Source organism: Delphinapterus leucas, chromosome 3 (genome assembly GCF_059928025.1).
Source record: "Delphinapterus leucas isolate spDelLeu-1000000601 "Yukka" chromosome 3, BTC_Dleu_Yukka2, whole genome shotgun sequence".
Taxonomy (NCBI): domain Eukaryota; kingdom Metazoa; phylum Chordata; class Mammalia; order Artiodactyla; family Monodontidae; genus Delphinapterus; species Delphinapterus leucas.
Window position 1 is genome coordinate 144,843,119 of NC_143131.1, and position 18,896 is coordinate 144,862,014.

The 18,896-nt window shown below is 48.1% G+C and overlaps 1 protein-coding gene across 2 annotated transcripts in view; it reads left to right on the top strand.

The window, feature by feature from the left end:
* Window positions 1-18,896, top strand: part of DOCK2 (dedicator of cytokinesis 2) — a 406,045-nt gene that overhangs the window by 332,840 nt on the left and 54,309 nt on the right. For both annotated transcript variants that reach the window (XM_022595138.2, XM_022595139.3), the window contains exon 33: window positions 9,763-9,911. In XM_022595138.2, coding sequence (XP_022450846.1) covers window positions 9,763-9,911 — 149 coding nt within the window. The remainder of the gene's footprint in view (window positions 1-9,762; window positions 9,912-18,896) is intronic.

An 18,896-nucleotide genomic window follows, 5' to 3' on the forward strand; every position in this document is an offset into this window, starting at 1 on the left:
CAGTCGAGCACTTGCAGTGCTGTGCCCATCTCTTAGATTCAGCCTATATCACCTCCCCTGACTTTGCTTCTTGCCTCCCCAGACATCTTAGTGTCTTTCAGTTCCCATCTGATTTCCTGGACAGCCGTTCCTCACCCTTTCCAGCAAGGCCCGTTCGTTGTGGGGAAAGCACAGTGGATATCAGCCTGGGTTTTGTGTTTGCTGGCAGCAGCTCAACTCAGGCCAAGAGCACATACTGGTAACAGGAGGGTTGTGGACTGGCTCACAAAATCAAAGTGAGAGCTGGGGAACCAGGCCCAGAACAGACTCTACATCTCTGCCTGGGGCCTTGCCCCGTCATTTACATTCTATGAGGCCCAAAGCCAGGGGACTGAGTGACACTGGGCCTAACCTGGGGAAACAGCATCTTCTCCCAGGGTGCTTATGAGGATCATGAGAACAAATACTGGGAGAGTGAGGCCATGGAGGCCACACCCATGTCAGAGTTTTTATCATTATTTTCACCCTCGTGCCATCAGGAGGGAGCCTAATTTTCCTGTTCTAGCTCAGTAGTCATCAAAGCCAGGCCTGTGTCACTAAGGCCTGAAGGGCAGGGCCCGGGCAGTGCCCAGGCAGGTAATGTAAAAGAGTGAAGGGACTGATGTATGTTAAACCCACAGAAATCCATAAAGCAGGGTACTGTCAACATTTGGGGTTGGATAATTCTTTGTTGTGGTGGCTGCCCTATGTATTGTAGGATACTTAGTAGCATCCCTGACCTCTAGCCACCAGATGCCTACCCACCAGATCCTCCTTAGTTGGGTTAACCAAAAAAAGTCTCTAGACGTTGCCAAATGTCGTGTGTGTGTGTGTGTGTGTGTGTGTGTGTGTGTGTGTATACAGAATTACCCCCATTTGTAAGCCACTATCATAAATAAATACCATCTCTGCCCTGTTTTTCTAGAACAGCATGCCTTTCTCACTCTATCTTTTGTTTTTCCACTTTGGATAATGACAGGGATGTAAGAAATACTTTATGTTTCATTCACCATTACCCTGCAATAGGGAAAAACAAAAAAGCATAGTGCAAGTGAAGGCCTACCTGGTAGCCAGCATCTGGCCTCAGGGGTCAGGATTATAGGAAGGAGTAGGTGGGCCTGCAGCAGAGTGAAGCAGATGTGCCCCAGCTAAAAGGGACAGTTGCTGTCCTGCTCTGGTTGACCGCCGTCCTTTTACAATGCAAGGCCGACATTGTCACATCTTCCGTTTTTTCAAAAGAAGCCAGGAAACATCATTTTTAAATGCATTTTCCAATTTATGAATATTGGTGATAACTAATTGAAAGTTTTTAAAACATTGAATATGTCCAGTGAAACGTGGGGCCCAGATTCGGTTTGCATATGAGTTTGCATTCTTTGCTTTACAACAGCAAAGAGGAGGTAAAGCCCTGGTGGGCTTCCTTTCCCAGATCTACATATCAAGCTTTGCCAGAATTGCAAAGCAGGGATCTGTGCTTTGTTTGTTTCTAGTTCTTCCACACAGCCTGCTCTTTTCTGAATGTCCTTCATTGCCGTTGTTTTGCACACAGAAGATTTTATTTAGATATAGATTATGTTTTGGCAGGCGTTCCTGTGTTCCCAATTATGCTGATGAATGAAAAGATGTTACCAAATATTCCACCTGCTTAGAATCACAGAACATCAGAACTGGAAGGGCCCTTTAGAGATCATATTGTCCAGCATTTTTCAAACGTTTATTTTTAGCTGAGGACCAATAAAAAAAATATCCTGCTCAACACAGAAATTGGATGAAAGCCAAGCTATTCTAATTGAAGTCGAGTGGGGGGCCCAGAGCCCATTATAATGGGCCTCTCCTGAGCTCCCATGTAGACGCCTGTGGATTTTCTGGGGAGAAATCCTGAAGTACTTCAGAGGATAGTTTGAAGCTACAGGTCTGGTCCAACCCACCATTTTACCAATGAGGAAACTAAGGCACAGAGAGACAAAGAGGTGTGTACGAGATCCTGGAGTGGGTTAGAGTTAGATTCAGGACAAGTACCCTGGCACGAGTGTTTGTCCAGAAGCATCACAAACTTCTTGATGTATTCAAGTACCTGTAGGATGAATTAATGTAATTAAAAGATATACTTGTTAGGGTTTGGGGGTTGCAAGAAAGAGATGCTGACTGTGGCTGCCTTAATCAGGGAAGGTACTTATGGGAAGGGGAAGGGGGAATGGGCTACGAAGGGTAGGGCCAGAGACACTCAAGGATCCACGACAGGTGGTGTGACATTGCCTTCAGAATGTTCCATCCCAGCATCACTCTGCTAAAGGTCCAGTCTCCAGGGGACACCATTCTATTGGCCTTCCTTGGATGACCTCTCCATCAATGCCCCCACCAAGCCTACATCCGTCAAGGGAGGCAGAATTTCCCGAAGTAAAACGTTCATGGAGTTATGAGAGGTCAAACAAAGGCACAGATGTCCACAGCAGAAAACAAAAAGTAAAGGATGCTGCTGGCGAGGATGGCAGAGGCTCCAAGGAAGAGGAAGGTATATCAGCCTGAAGGGGTTTTCCTGCTGCTAATTAGTTACATGGCTGCCCTCTCTTTGCCTATCTCCTTCAGGGATAAGGGGAGGCAGGGGGAATGGGTGGTTCCCCATACCCACCCTACCCGGCGTTCTGCCAGATGACGCCGTTAGCGCACTTTCTCTAGCGTGCTAATGAGGTTAACCTGCTAATGCACACCAGGACTAAGCGCTGTGTACAGGAGGGCCCCGTGTAGTGCGAACACTGCCTCGGGTAATGGTGGGTTTTAAAGTGCAATTCGTGGGATATCCAAGACAGAGTGAAACTTAGAAGCCGTTTGTGGCAGACGAGGCTGAGCGCCCACACAATAGCCATTCCATCCTTCTTCCTGGCCGAGTGATCCCTGATTTTTCTTTTTTCATGGTCACAATTTGCTCAGTTAACAATGACTTATAGCAGGTGATGGCCATGTGACCCCACTCTAGCCAATGAGAATCAGAAGAAATAAACTTCCTGGGGCTTCAGGAAAACATTTTTTTCCCAATTAAAGTAAAAGGAAGGGGGACAAATTCAATGAGCACAACACATTTTTTGCCCATAGTCTTTCCCCCTCTTCCTTTCTGGGAAACAGTAAGATGCCTGGAGGTGTGGTAGCCACCTTGAAGCCATGAAGACAAGAGTCACACCCTAAGGATGGAGGAGCAGCTCTGGACTGACCATCTCTGGCTTCTTGTTAAGGAAGAAAACTAAAGCAGAACTTATTCAGTTTAGCCGTGGTGATCAGATTTCTGCTACATCCCTATCTGATACATACATCATCTAATTCAATGCCTTGATTTTACAGGTGAGGTCACTGAGGCCCAGAGAGGCACAAGGACATTCCCAAGGTCAACAACAAATCAGTGACTCAGCTGAGGCAAAAGAGCTAGACTCTTGACCTCAAGTCCAATGTTCTTACTAATAATTTGTTTCAGAATATGCAGACTACTTTCCAAGAGTATGAAATAGCCAACTGCGTTTTTCAAAGACTGCTGATAATAAGTGAATCATAATGCATGTGAAGTTTTAAACTTTTGTTTTAATGCCCAGTGCAGTCAGGGCATCATCACCATGATCACCAGTATCATCATCTTTTTCTCATCAGGAGAGATTTGAGCAACCCTGTGGTTATAAGATAGCTAATTGCAAAGACAATCTCAGGCTGGAAGATTATTCAGGGAAAAGTCTAGACATTGTGTGTGTGTGTGTGTGTGTGTGTGTGTGAGCGTGCTTTTGTGAGACAGGGCACATGCAGGGAGGTCTTTATGGAGAGAAGGACCATATGTTGGTACTAGGACCCAGCCACTAAAGGGTTAATGCCATTTGAGTCTTTGAATCCTGGGATGATGCCAAATATAATGTACTTTTCCTGATAACGTAGCATCATAACATTTGATTTCTGCTTAGAGTGAAGCAACGCACGTTTTGCCAAAATAACTGTACTTAACCATCCCACATTCACTTGGGTTAATGCCGGTCTGCTGCGTTAACAGTCTTCATAGCAAAGAAAGACAAATTCCAGCGGCTGGCATCATGGCCTCACACGTGGGGAGGTCACTCCCGGCAGAGCTGTGAGAGCAACTGCCCCGTTCCTTTTTAAGCATCTGTGGGGTGCCCAGCTTGGTGCTAAGCTCCAGGGAAGGGCGGGAGAGTTGGGAAAGTATAAGGCACAGTCCCTGCCCTGCCTGGAAGAGCCTACCATCCAGCTCTGAGAGTAGAACAAACTAAGAGTTTAAAGAACAAAGTAAGAGCATGTTCTTTAATGTGAAATGTGTGGTGGAGACTCAGGAGTTCAGGCAAACAGGAGGATGGCTCTTTTGAGTAAATGGCTCTTGAATTAGACCCGAGGGTGGTCAGAACTGAAACAGAGGGGAATGGGGGAGGGGCAACTATTCCAGGAGAGCAACCAGCCTAAGCAAGCTTTACTTCTTAGGGTTGGGCAGAAGCTGCTGGGAAGAAATAGGAAATGGGATTAGAAAGGCATCCATCCATCCACCCATTCATTGATTCATTTAACAACAAATATTGAGCACTGTGATAGGCAGAATAATAGCTCCCCAAAAATGTCCAAGTCCTAACCCCCAGAACCTGTGTATAAGTGACCTTACATGGCAAAGTAGACTTTTTAGGTGTAATTAAGGATCTTGAAGATGGTAAGAGTATCCTGGAATATCCACATGCACACAGTGCAATTACAGTGTCCTTATAAGTCAGGAAAGGAGGCAGGGGAGTCGGAGAAAGATTAGAAAGAGCAACACCGTTGGCTTGAAGATGGAGGAAGGGACCATGAACCAGGGAATGTGGGCGGCCTCTAGAAGCTGGAGAAGGGAAGGAAACAATTTCCTCCTTAGACCCTCCAGAAAGAACTCAGCCCTGCTCACACCTGACTTTAGCCCAGCGAAACCCATTTCAGACTTCTGACCTCCAAAAGCATAAGATTAATCTGTGCTGCATTAAGCCACCGTCTGTGGTGATTTATAATAGCAGCAACAGAAAATGAAGAGAAGTACCCTGTAAGTGCCAGGCACTATGCCTGTAGCTGAGGCTACAACTGAAAACAGTTGTAGTTAGAGACATAGCCCCCAGCCTCAGGGACTTTGCACTGAATAGTAACAAACTAATTGCAGAGCTATTTAATTATGGTTGCAAGGGGACGTAGCTGTAGAGCAGAAGCTGGGGGCGTCCAGAGAGTGTGTAAAGAACTCCTGCCTAGTGAGTGAGCTGAGGGGGCCTTGATGAGGAATGGGGAGAACCCTGAGCTCCAAAGCAGTGCTGTCCTAAGGAACTAGCATGTGAGCCACCTGTCTAAATTCAAATTCTCTAGTGTCCAAATTTTTTTTTAAAAGTATTTAAAAAGCGGTGGAATTCGTGTTAACAATATGTTTTATTGAACCCCATATTCCAAAGTGTTATCATTTCAACATGTAACCAATATAAAACATTACTGAGATATGTTACCTCTTTTTAGTTTGTTTTCCAGAACTCTTTTCTTGGAAATCTAGTGGGTTTTTTTCACACTTACAGCACATCTCAGCTCGGAGTAGCCTTATTTCAAGTGCTCAAAGACACATGTAGCCAAGTAGCTTCCATACTGGATAGAGAACGAGTAAGATTTACTTGTGGAGGCGGTGGTGATAGGATTCAGGGCGGTGATGGGGTCAGGGAGAGGGAGGGAAGAGCATGGTGGGCAGAAGGGGGCAGTGTGCAGGCCTGAGGAGGGGGAAGCAGGGCGAACGGGAGGAACAGGAGGCAAGCCAGTGGAGGGAGGCTGGGGTATGGAGACGGAGCATCGGGCCAAATGGGCCTGCAGAGCAATGGGACCCATGGAAGGACTGTAAGCTGTAGACCAACATAATCAGACTGGGGCTTTTCAGACATCTTCGAGAACAGATAAGAACATGTTTCGATAGGATAGAGAAGGGTTTAGAGGGTGGTGAATGTCAGCCATGGGAGATAAGATACGTCTAATCCGACCTTCTTCCCATGCCAGCGCTTTACTCTAGAGGTGAACAAACAAACTGACTGGACTGAGAAGTTCCATGCAAAGCCCCAGCGGGCTCCATGAGGTCGGACCCGGTGTTCTCACGTTGCTTTTTCCAGAACCCAGCCTAGGCCGAGCTTGCACTGCTCAGCGTCATCATAGTCAGCACCGACACTTCCTGAGCCGCTTTCTAATGAGCCAGACCCTGTACAAGGCCCTCTGTTTTAAGCTTCTCAACAGTTCTTCCAGACAGGGATTATGGTTATTATCTCCACTTAACAGCTGAGGTAACAGAGGCTCAGGGACACTAAGGGACAGGCACAAAGCCACACGGCCTGGAGCGGCAGTGGGGGGACTTGACCCAGATTATCAGGCTCAGAGATTCTACAGGGCCCGGAGGGAAGCCGGGACCGGGCACGTTCTGGGTCACGAGGAGAGAAACAACCGCCTGTCTTAGAGCAGTGCTGGGAGGGAGATTTTCCGAGCCTGGGAAGGTGGAGCAGAGATCTGTGTTCTTTCTTCCTCTTTTGAAGTGAATGAGTGGTCTTTCCTGAGCAGCCCGGCTTTATTTCAGAGTCCCCAAGAGGCTTGCGGGACGCTGAAATCCAGGGGGTGGTAACTTGCCCTCATCCCATTCATTTCAGGGTCTGTGCCAGCCCTCGCAGGGCCTCACGCTCTCAGCTCGAGTGCCCCTGGTGCCCTGTCAGCCCCCTGAGGTGAGCGACTTGCCCACCTTCATTCTCAGCCTGGTTCATGGGATTGTCTCCTCCCTTCCTTCTTCCTTTTTTCTTTCTTTGTTTCTTTTTTGCCAGGTCGCCTTCTTAGTGCCCTCAGACCCTTGGCCTGCAATCTCACAGTCTCTTCCTGAGAGGTGTGATAGACAAGGCCATTGCACAGACTGGAAACTGAGGCCGGAGAGCACAGGGGACTGCTTTCCACTCGCACACCTAAGCTCTTCCCTGTGCTCTCATTACCACCAGATCCTTTCCTGAAGCCTGTGTAACTCGGCATTTGGATTTATCCTGCTGGCTTATAGGCACTTTGTATCTGTTCCCAGTGAGAGTCAGCTTCCATTATGTGAAAAAGACCCTCTCGCCCATTCCCTTCCTTGCCTTTTTTCGAAAACAGCAGCAGACGTGTCCCTCGAATGAGGAATTTTTTTTTTTTTCCCAAATGAGTTTGCATTCACTTAGCCACAAATATGTTCTCTGTGTTTGTGTGCATGTGTGGGCATCTATGATTATAAAGGCACACATTCAGATTACTTGAACACAAAATCCAATGTGCTGAAATTACATTTTTGATGTAAATGAATAAAATTTCTTTCTGGAGCATTGTAAGTGCCGTTGAAATCACGCTGCATTTAGGGAGCAGCATCTCTTTCTCTCCTCTTTCCCTATTCTTCCAAACATCTCTTCCACTGAATGCAGGTCCAAAGTGTCTAAGAAGTCCCTGGTCTATGGCATGTCCGCTCTTGATTTTAAACCATCTTAAATATATCCTTATCAGACCCGATGCCCTCCAGTATTCTAAAGGCCTTTGTTGTATAAGCAATTTCTCCATTCCATGGTGGCTTATCTGACAGTTTCTCATTTACCCTCTACTTACTATTGCAGTCGACTTTGAATTTTAAAACCCCACTGAGGGTTTAAAGGATCTTGAAGGACTAAATCAGAAACCTAGATTAGCAGTTACTATAAACCTTCAGGAAAGCTCGTTTTTTTTTTCCCCTTTTTTTCTGTTTGGATCAATGTGAAGGACAATCCAAATACATCCTATAATGAAGCTGATATCCTGGTTAAGTGTCTTTATGTCTCACTCAACTCTCTGCCAGCCGTCATCATTTCATTCTCACTAGCCGAAGATATTCCGAGGATGATGCCTTTTTTATCCGAATTCTGGGGAAATACTCACTCCAACCTTAAGCCTCATTTAGGCTGAATTAAAATTCATTTTCTTGCCGCCTTCCCTCTTGGCTCCTTTTCTCAGCTTTATTCGAAAGCCGCGGCGCCGGGCTGTGCGCCGCACCGCCTGAGGTTCTGCACCCTAGGAGTTCTCTCCCCGAGGTGGAGACCACCGGTGTGCATCCTGACAATGGGGAAAACCAGGATGGGCTTCTTAGGTTCTGAAACTCAGGAAAAGAAAGACGCAGCTGCTGCTGAAACACCTGGGTGTCAGCTCAGTGACAGGGTTGCTGGGATAGCCTTGCCCATGCTCCCTAGGAAATCCCCGCAACTCTTAAGTGCCCCTCTCTTTTCCCCTCCTCTGCCACATCTGATGTGTGTATTCTGAGGAGTCTGATCCGTTCTGCTCAACAAGGCTGCCCTTCACGGTTCGTTTTGGCCAAACGTGACAGCAGCAATAGCTAACACTATATGAAGTGTGCCACGTGCCAAGCACCGTCCAGGGTGCTTGATAAATAATAATTCATTTATTCTTCACAACAACCCTATGAAATAAATACTGTTATTCTCTCCCGTTACAGAGGAGGACACGGAGGCCTCAAGGCGTCAACTTGCCCAACATCACATAGCTAGTTGTTGGCAGAATCCATTTACATAATTCAGGCAAGCTACATCCAGAATCAGTGCCCTTAACCACTGGGCAACACTACCCCTCCCTCTCGGTGCCGATTCTCCCGGGCTCTGGGCTAAGTATACACAGACATATTTTCACATGGTCTTCTCAACAGGTGGGCATTGTGATTGCATTTTTATAAGACACATATCCAAGTCACATAGCCAGTGAGTGTAGGAGCTAGACAAATTTATTTCCTCATTCAGCAGACATTTACTGAGGATCTAATATGTTCTATGCTCAGTGCTGCAGATACAACAATAAGAACAGACATGATCTCTACTCTCACAAAGCTCTCTGTGGGGGGGAGGCAGACGTTTATCAAATGAAGCCATCATTGCCAAGTTGACTAAGAAGACAGACCACCAACCAGTGCAGTATCTGACATAGCTGGCAGTGGGGTGGGCATGCAGTAGGGCTTTTCTCAGCCTATCCATCCATGAGAAGCCAGGTGGTAATGGGCAGATGTTGGGGAAAAGGCAGGGGAAAATATTACCAACAAAGGAGCCGTGTGTGCACGGGTCTGGCAGTGAGGAAACAAGGTGAGCTTGTGACAGTGCAACCAGGCCAGTGTGGCAAGAATGCCAAGAGCCAGGGGAGGGGACGCAGGAATGTCTTGAAATGAGGCTGAAGAAACAAGAACTTGTAGTTTATCTGACCGTAAGCGATGTTTTAACTCCCGCTATTACACTGACCATACTTTTATAGCAGGTTCTTGGCAGCAAAGTTTGCTTTTCTTGTTTTCATGAAACAGTTGGTAAAAGCATGTTTTCCAAATCTCAGAAACACGGCTTGTGTTGCAGACAGACATAGTTTCAAGTATCCCTCTGATTTGCCATCACTAGCATATTCCGTCAGGGCCCTATTTGCAAAGGAGATGATGCAGGTGAAAACCCTTATGAACAGCGACGTGCTTTCCACACGCCTGGGTTATTATCCTTAACAACGGAGCTTGTTTTGGAAGATGCACATGTCTCTTACAAGAGTGGATGTACGTGAAGTGTCCAAAATGGTGCCTGGATCCTGGTAAACAACTATATCAGTGTTAACTATTGCTTTTACAATTTTGCCTCCCTTTTTTTCTTTCCCCAGGCATGGTCTGAGAACCTGTGCATCATGAAAACTGTCTCATGGGTCCATGTCCCTCTTCTCTTTCAGGCCAGAACAAAATCTGCTTCATCCCAGGCATGGTGGGACCTATATTAGAGATGACACTTATCCCTGAGGCTGAGCTCCGGAAAGCCACCATCCCAATCTTCTTCGACATGATGCTGTGTGAATATCAAAGGAGTGGGGATTTCAAAAAGGTAAAAAATGAGGCTGGAAACTCATGCCAGCATCCCTAATCCCCAGCCCATTTTTCCATAATGATATCCTTGTTCCGTCTGCCTGGACTTCATTCAGAGGCTTGACGGTAGGCTGGGGACTTTTATTCTTGTACCCTGAATGAGCTGGCAGATCGGATTTGGTCAGTATTCTATCACACTTTCCTGCCCGAGGCCAAGATTAAAATGCACTTTCTTGCTGTGTATCAGCGTGGTTCCTTTCTCAACAGGAAATAGTAAGGATTCTATTTCTGTACCGAAGAGCCCCCTCAAGGTGTGTCCAAAGGCCCCCTCCCTCCCACCTGCCCCAACGGGACACCCACCTCTGTCCAGCACTTCTGCTTCTGGGATGACTCGGAAGATCTGAATAGCTGAGAGAGAGCCTACCCCGCCAAGTGTCAGACTTGGCCATGCATCAGGGTTGACAGCAAGTAGAGCCCAAGGCCCATACGTAGGGAGGCCCCGCAGACCTGCTGTGGGGATGGAATGGGAGGCTTTCCCCAGCATGCAGGGAGTGAGCCACCTGTGTCAAACGCGAGGGCCACTGACCAAGCATTTTCATTGAAAATCCCGTCAAACTGGAAGGATAAGGACCGTTTTCTGGGCCCAGTCACTCCAGATGCTTCTGCCAGTGGAATAAGCACTGGTTTCCACAACAGGTTCCTGGCAACATTCAGTAGTCACTCCCAGTTTAGGAAGGTGTGTCTAAGTCCTGCCAAGTTTGCCTTAGCAGTACCTCCAGGTCTCGCCCTCCTGTCCGCTCAGCCCCCTTCTCACCTGGTGCTCCGCCTAACTGGGCTCCGTGCCCTCTCTCCGGCCTTGCCGCATTTCTGCCTCTCATTCTGTACCATGTCTGGCCGCCAAACAGTTTTCCTTAAAACAGGTACCTAAGTGCCTTCTAAAAGGCAGCAGATTCCAAAGTGCTTTTCCTTAAAATCCATGCAGACCTTACCCTCCCATTGTTCACTGGTTCTCTAATCCTCACCAAATAAAGCCCAAACCCTGTCTCCTGCATTCCAGGCCCTCCTTGCTCTGGCCTTCCATCAAATGTTCCAGCCACTTCCTCCAACTCCTTCCTCCCCCTCACCTGTTCTCCAGGCAACCCCCACCCCCCACCCCCACCAGCTCACCTGAATTGCGTTGCCTTGGTGAGCATCCTCCTTCATGTTTCCTCTTCCTCGGGTTCTCTGCCACATTCACAGCCCTTCCTGCCAACATCGTCTACAATCCTGCAAAGCCCACTCCAACGCTCATCCTTTAAGAGATCTTTGCCCTCTATTCCTATGTCATTCCAGCTGTCTGAGGTATCCTTATTATATGCTGCCTTGCACTAAACACATTTCTGCATCTTCCTCATCTTCATGTCATAAAAGCGATGATGATGATGGTGACAATGACTGCCATTAACTGGGCGTTTACTCTGTGTCAAGCACTGTAAATAACTTCCGTACAGTAGTTCATGGGATGAACTTTTTATTACAACCCTGTGAGGTAGGCAGCATTACCACCCAATTTTAAGATGGAAGTGCTGAGGCTTAGAGAGGTGAAGTCACACATCAAGAAAGAGGCAGAGCAGAGGTTGCAACACACAGATCACTACAATCTCAAGCCCAGGCTGTGCCCACTGCACCATCCAGCCACTGGCCTCATCGCAGTAAGTGCTGGCTGAATGAAAGAACGAGTGGCATCCTTTCAAGCAGTGCCTTCTCAAAAAATGTTCCGTGGAGCTCTAATCCCACCAGATGCTCTATGGAAGAGGGTTTCGAGGTTAACTACCTTGGGAAGCCCCTGCATGCCATAATCCCTGTTGGAGACTTCCAGTGCACATTAACTCAGTAGCCAAGGCACTGAGCTGTTCCACAGTAAACAGACCTGTTGAATTTCTCAAATTTATTTCTTGAAGAAACATCTATTGGATGTGCCAATCACTTTGGAAAAGGTGGTTCTAAGAGGAAAGAGACTAGTTAGCTGTGATGATCTCAGTGTGAGAGGGTGTGTGGGTGTGCTCCCCGCCCAGGGACTGGTGGCAGCTCTCTAGTCCCAGGAAGGCTGGTGACCAGCTGCCCCCCTGCAAGGAGCCTGTAAAGAAATCAGGTGAGGAGTTCAGATGGAGAAAGACACCATATCCAACCAGCTGGGGTGGGGGAGTAGAAGCCGCAGCCCTGGATCGAGTGTTTGATGGTTGTCTGGAATCTGCTGCCTTTTAAGGAGGAGGAAAAGTCTGTGAAGCTTGGGAACCTGTGAAGGGCACAGTACATGGGATGAAGGGCATCGTGCTTCCCCTCAGGTCAGCACTTCCCGCAATGGTATGGGCACCAGCTGGCTCAGAAGATGTCCTGGGAGCAGGTGTGCAAAAGATACACTCCCAGTACTGATGGTATACAATGTCCGAAGGAGAAGCGCACCCAGGTCCTTTCTGGATTACAACCTGACAGTTGTGTTTGGTGGCCTCATGTCTTCCGAGGCTTGCCTGTTGTGTGATTTTCCTGCCCTAATGGATTCCCTTATTGAGGCATCCCTGTGGCATGCACCCACCTATTCCCCATGAATGGGGTCATCCCCGGGCTCCTCGCTCCAGGCATGTGTTCATCGTTAGCTCCTTCCCCAGTTGCTTTTCTTCATTGCTACCTTATCAAAAGGGATGGGACAGTCAGGCTGACTAGTGCGGCAGCTTCCCACGTGAACGCAAGCTGCATGCTTGGTGGGAGCCCAGCTGTGGGATGAGCAGACCCAGGTGTTACCGCTTGGTTCGGAGTAAGCAGCCATGGACGGTGTCCCCAGGAAAGGGAGGAAGCATGGCCCCCATGAGCCCCAAGCTGCCCTGATGGCCAGATCCAGAATGAACCGCAGAACTGGGGTTTGAGACCCAGCAGGCCTCGTGTGCAAGCTGGTATTAGTGCACGATGCCAAACAATGAGATAAGGGAAGAACCACATGCCCAGAAGATGACAGGGTTCCCTTTCTAAAATGTGGGTTTTAATGGAAATAGCAGAGCTCACAGGAGAACTTAGCAGGGCCTTTGCTCCTGGCTCACACCAGGCCCTCTGGCCTGATACCCAATGTCTTGTAGTTCCTTTGCTGTCATCCCTTTGCTGGGCTCTTCCTTTGATTTCTTTGCCTGAAGAATCCTAGTCATCCTTCAGCTGAGGCCTCACATTTTGGGAAAGCCTTTCCTGCTTCTTGGGGCAGTGGAACATCTGGATGCAAGAGACTAAGATTTGTTCCAGCAGGATGAGCATGGACGGAACTGGGACAGGAAGAGGGTAGACTCTGAGTGGCTGGGGTGGGGAGAAGGAGGCTCCAGGGCAGTCTCTCTGCTATAAGTTTCTTATGCAACCTCATCACCAGATTTACCTCCCTCCCCCTCTAGCCCCAATTAAATGCCTGATGCATTTGACTGACAGCCGTTGCCCCTCAGGAGTACATCACTTCACCCCAGACGGTCTCTGTCTTTAACTGGGACTGGATTTCATGTCCCTGGTACACTCCATGATTCCCGTGGTGGGGCTGTGGACAGCAAGAGGGGCCTTGAGTTGGCCACGCTGTGGCTGGCGTGGCCATGCCCCAGTTAAAGTGAAATGCATCTAGTCCTACCTGCGTGGAGCTCAGGCATGTCACCTGTGCCCCATAGCATGACAACCTGCTTATAGGTCTGCCTCCATCACAAGACTGTGAGCTTCTCTTTGAGGGCCAAAGCGGTTCCCTCAGGCCTGAACTCCCAGCACCTGTCAAGTGCCTGACGTGAATGTGACGTGAACCATGTCAACGTTCTCAGTATGAATGGAGGCATTTAGACCTCCATCCCACCACTGCCTTGGTACAGAGAGGAACATTCCAGTAAATGTTTTTATAATGTAGGATAATGAGGGTGGCTGACCACTGCCTGAGTAACCCCATAGGAGGCTGGGTAGACCAGCTGTCTTGCTGGCCAAGTCTTTGTGGAGGGAGGGACTGTGGGCTTTCTAGATGATGTTGGTGGGAAGGAAGGGAGGTCCTGGGATGTAGAGAGGAAGTAGGGGGGTTACCTGTGAGGCAGGTTGTAGAACAGGATTAGGTACCAATCAGCAGGAGGGTCTGAGCTCTCAGCAGGCAGGAGATCCAGAGAGAATCCCTTTCTCAGAGAAGGAAGAGATAATAGCATTTGACAGCAGCACTTAAAACAGTGCCTGGAACACAGCAGGAACTCAATAATTGCTTGTTGAATGAATTAATGGACAAAGATATCAGTTTGGCAGATTCCACTGAGACTGAGTGTTGGCATGGAGTGAATTGGTGATTCAAATGGCTTAGAACATAATGTGGAAAAGTGCAAATCAATTCACTAAATATGTACTGAGCACCTACTGTCTTCTGGACACTGTGCTTTGGAGTCAGATAGACTTGCTGCTTATGAGCTGAATAAATTTGGGTAGGCTAGTTAACCTTTCTCAGTCTCAGTTTTTCATCCATAAAATGTGTATCATAATACCATCATAGGTTCCCAGACTCAAGCTCCATGGGTGATGAAATGAAACAGGAAGAGATGAGATAACTCAAAGAAAATTAGGAAGCTGCACCAACTTGCATCGGCATCCCTCCTCACATGACACTATCTCCTCCAGCTTCCTCCCATGTCGGCTTCCACCCACCCCAGGACAACCAGCATTTAGTTAACAAAGGAGACCACAGGCTGACTTACTGGTGCCAGTTCCATCTTTGTTATCTCTCTGCCATCCTGGCCTGTCACACTATCTCTGCCCCCTCCCGTGTCATAGTCAGCACTTTACCTTTTTTTTTTTTAAAGGAATTTTGCCTTTTTTTTTTTAAATTTTATTTATTTTTTAATTTATTTTTGACTGTGTTGGGTCTTCGTTTCTGTGCGAGGGCTTTCTCTAGTTGCGGCAAGTGGGGGCCACTCCTCATCGCGGTGCGTGGGCCTCTCACTATCGCGGCCTCTCTTGTTGCGGAGCACAGGCTCCAGACACGCAGGCTCAGTAATTGTGGCTCATGGGGCCAGCTGCTCCGCGGCATGTGGGATCTTCCCAGACCAGGGCTCGAACCCATGTCCCCTGCATTGGCAGGCAGATTCTCAACCACTGCGCCACCAGGGAAGCCCAGCACTTTACCTTTGAAGGTAGCTGAGGAAGAGCTCTTGATCCCTAAATTTCACACTTCGGAGGGGCCCGGCTCCTATCAAAGAAATGTTCTAGGCAAACAAGATGATGAAAATAGCCAAGAGGTTCTAAAGGAGTCAAGAGAGGCAGAGGAAACAGTGCAGGGAAGGCATGATGTAAATGTGAGGCCCACGTGATGTCATTCTGCTGCAGCAGGAGGTCTGGACTCCTAGAGCTCACCCCCATTTTCCTGAGTGTTTAAGGTGGCTATTGGGCCCTGCGGCATGTAACTTCCGTGAAAGTAACCTGAGGATGCTCCTTAACAAATATCCATCTTGCAGGGGTTGGGGAAGGAGTCAGTGATGTGATGCAGTCTTGTAGTGTGGATGAAATGGGATTAATTTGGAGAAGCCAGAGCTGCGCCCTAAGCTCTGCTTAGTGACAGTGTTGGGGGGTAAGGCCTGTCATGCTGACGTAACGTAGTGTATGTTTGGGAGTGTGTGGGACCCTTGGGAGCACCCTAAGTCAAGCCCATCCATCCTTTGAAACCCAAGACAAAGGTCCCACTTTGCCTGTTTCCTGATTTATGAATGAGGCTGATGATATCCATTTCCCTTGACTGTTGTAATACGATGCCAGGGAAGAGGACAGTGTCAACAATGTAATACGATGCCAGTGAAGGGGACAGTGTCAACAATGTCATACGATGCCAGTGAAGGGGACAGTGTCAACAATGTAATATGATGCCAGTGAAGAGGACAGTGTCAACAATGTCATACGATGCCAGTGAAGGGGACAGTGTCAACAATGTAATACGATGCCAGTGAAGAGGACAGCGTCAACAATGTCATACGATGCCAGTGAAGGGGACAGCGTCAACAATGTCATACGATGCCAGTGAAGGGGACAGCGTCAACAATGTCATACGATGCCAGGGAAGGGGACAGCGTCAACAATGTCATACGATGCCAGGGAAGGGGACAGCGTCAACAATGTAATACGATGCCAGTGAAGGGGACAGTGTCAACAATGTCATACGATGCCAGGGAAGGGGACAGTGTCAACAATGTCATACGATGCCAGTGAAGGGGACAGTGTCAACAATGTCATACGATGCCAGTGAAGGGGACAGTGTCAACAATGTCATACGATGCCAGTGAAGGGGACAGTGTCAACAATGTCATACGATGCCAGTGAAGGGGACAGTGTCAACAATGTCATACGATGCCAGTGAAGAGGACAGTGTCAACAATGTCATACGATGCCAGTGAAGGGGACAGTGTCAACAACATCATACGATGCCAGTGAAGGGGACAGTGTCAACAATGTCATACGATGCCAGGGAAGGGGACAGTGACAACAATGTCATCCGATGCCAGTGAAGGGGACAGTGTCAACAATGTCATACGATGCCAGGGAAGGGGACAGTGTCAACAATGTCATACGATGCCAGTGAAGGGGACAGCGTCAACAATGTCATACGATGCCAGTGAAGGGGACAGCGTCAACAATGTCATACGATGCCAGTGAAGGGGACAGCGTCAACAATGTCATACGATGCCAGTGAAGGGGACAGCGTCAACAATGTCATACGATGCCAGTGAAGGGGACAGTGTCAACAATGTCATACGATGCCAGTGAAGGGGACAGTGTCAACAATGTCATACGATGCCAGTGAAGGGGACAGTGTCAACAATGTCATCCGATGCCAGTGAAGGGGACAGTGTCAACAATGTCATACGATGCCAGTGAAGGGGACAGTGTCAACAATGTCATACGATGCCAGTGAAGGGGACAGTGTCAACAATGTCATACGATGCCAGTGAAGGGGACAGTGTCAACAATGTCATACGATGCCAGTGAAGGGGACAGTGTCAACAACGTCATACGATGCCAGTGAAGGGGACAGTGTCAACAACGTCATCCGATGCCAGTGAAGGGGACAGTGTCAACAACGTCATCCGATGCCAGTGAAGGGGACAGTGTCAACAATGTCATACGATGCCAGGGAAGGGGACAGTGTCAACAATGTCATCCGATGCCAGGGAAGGGGACAGTGTCAACAATGTCATACGATGCCAGGGAAGGGGACAGTGTCAACAATGTCATCTGATGCCAGTGAAGGGGACAGTGTCAACAATGTCATACGATGCCAGTGAAGGGGACAGTGTCAACAATGTCATACGATGCCAGTGAAGGGGACAGTGTCAACAATGTCATACGATGCCAGTGAAGGGGACAGTGTCAACAATGTCATACGATGCCAGTGAAGGGGACAGTGTCAACAATGTAATACGATGCCAGTGAAGGGGACAGTGTCAACAATGTCATACGATGCCAGGGAAGGGGACAGTGTCAACAACGTCATGGTGATGATTGCTCACACATATGAAGCACTTACTGTGTGCTAAGCGCCAGGCCAGGCCTTTCACATGTGTTTTCCCATTAACTTCTCGCCCCAGCACTATAAAGTCGGTGCTGTTTTAAATTTCCATTTAATAGATGAGAAAACTGAGCCTCAGAAAGGCTTATTAACTTGCCCAGCATCACGTGGTGGGGAAAACAGTCAAAGCACGACTCAAACTAAGTCTGTTTTTTGTCAAAGCCTGTGGTCATAGCCACTCGTGAGCAGAGCACAGCACTGGCCCCAGCAGCCCAAAGGGCCAGAGCCTACCCTGGGACGTGCTTGACCGAGGCCTTCCCTCTCTAACCCACTCCGGAGGGTTCAGGCATGGCAGGCGTCATCAGCTCTGCACATTCCTGGAACCCTGTAATTTCCCTCCCTGTGGGCTCTTTTGTGACCCCGAGACAAGTGCTTATTTAGCCCATCCACTTCTTGGCTCTAAAGGAAAGTTCATCTCATGAGGAAGAATCGTGCCAGCATTTACCATTGAACAATTTAGACAAAAAAGCTGGTTTTCTCCCCCCAGAACTGCTTTCCAGTAACATTCAGCAGTAATAACAATAACATTAGCAGCAATCATAAAATGACAAGCAAACCCAGGGCATACTTGAGCCTACGCACTCCCCTAGTGCTTTATAAATAAAATTTCCCCAGCCCTCCTAACTACCCCATGAGGTAGGTACCACTGTTATTCCTATAATACTGATCAGGATCAACAAACTATGGCCCCAGGCCGAATCTGTCCTGCCACCTGTTTTTGTAAATAAAGTTTTACTGGACTGGAGTCACGCCAATTTGTTTTTGTATTGGCTACGGCTGTTTTGGTGCTGTAACAGCAGAGGTGAGTTGTTGTGTCAGAGACTGACCCACGACGCCTAAAATATTTACTATCTGGCCCTTAAAGAAAATGTCTACTGAGCCCTGATATAAACTATGACACTGAGGATTAGAAAGACCTACTAGCTTTCCCAAGATGGTGGAGGGGATGGAGGAGACATTTAAAGCCAGTGCTTATTTCCCCCAACCGTGGCCTAACGTCAGCACCTACTCTTGTAGTCCCTTGGCTATATTTCTTCCTGCCCTAGGCTTGACACAGTACACATGTCTAATCATGCTAGCCCCCAGTCCCCGACTTTGGATGACGCTTGACATGTTTAACAAAATGCATCACGTAAGGGGCATGATTCACGTGTAGAGTGGCAGCCCAGACCCTCGCCATATTGGCCTCTGTCTAGGTCTCCGTTCTGATTTCCATCCTTTCTTGCTTGAACTCGCTGCTCCAGCTGAACGCTCTCCTCATTTTTCTCCACATTCCAAGCTCCACACCTTTGCTCAGTCCATCCGCCCCCCCGACACACACGCACATAGAATGCCTTTCCTTTTCCTATTTATCACAATCCTACCCGTCTTTCCAGGCCTGTGTATCTCCTTCCATAAATCTTCCTCAACCGTGGAAACTCACAGGAAATT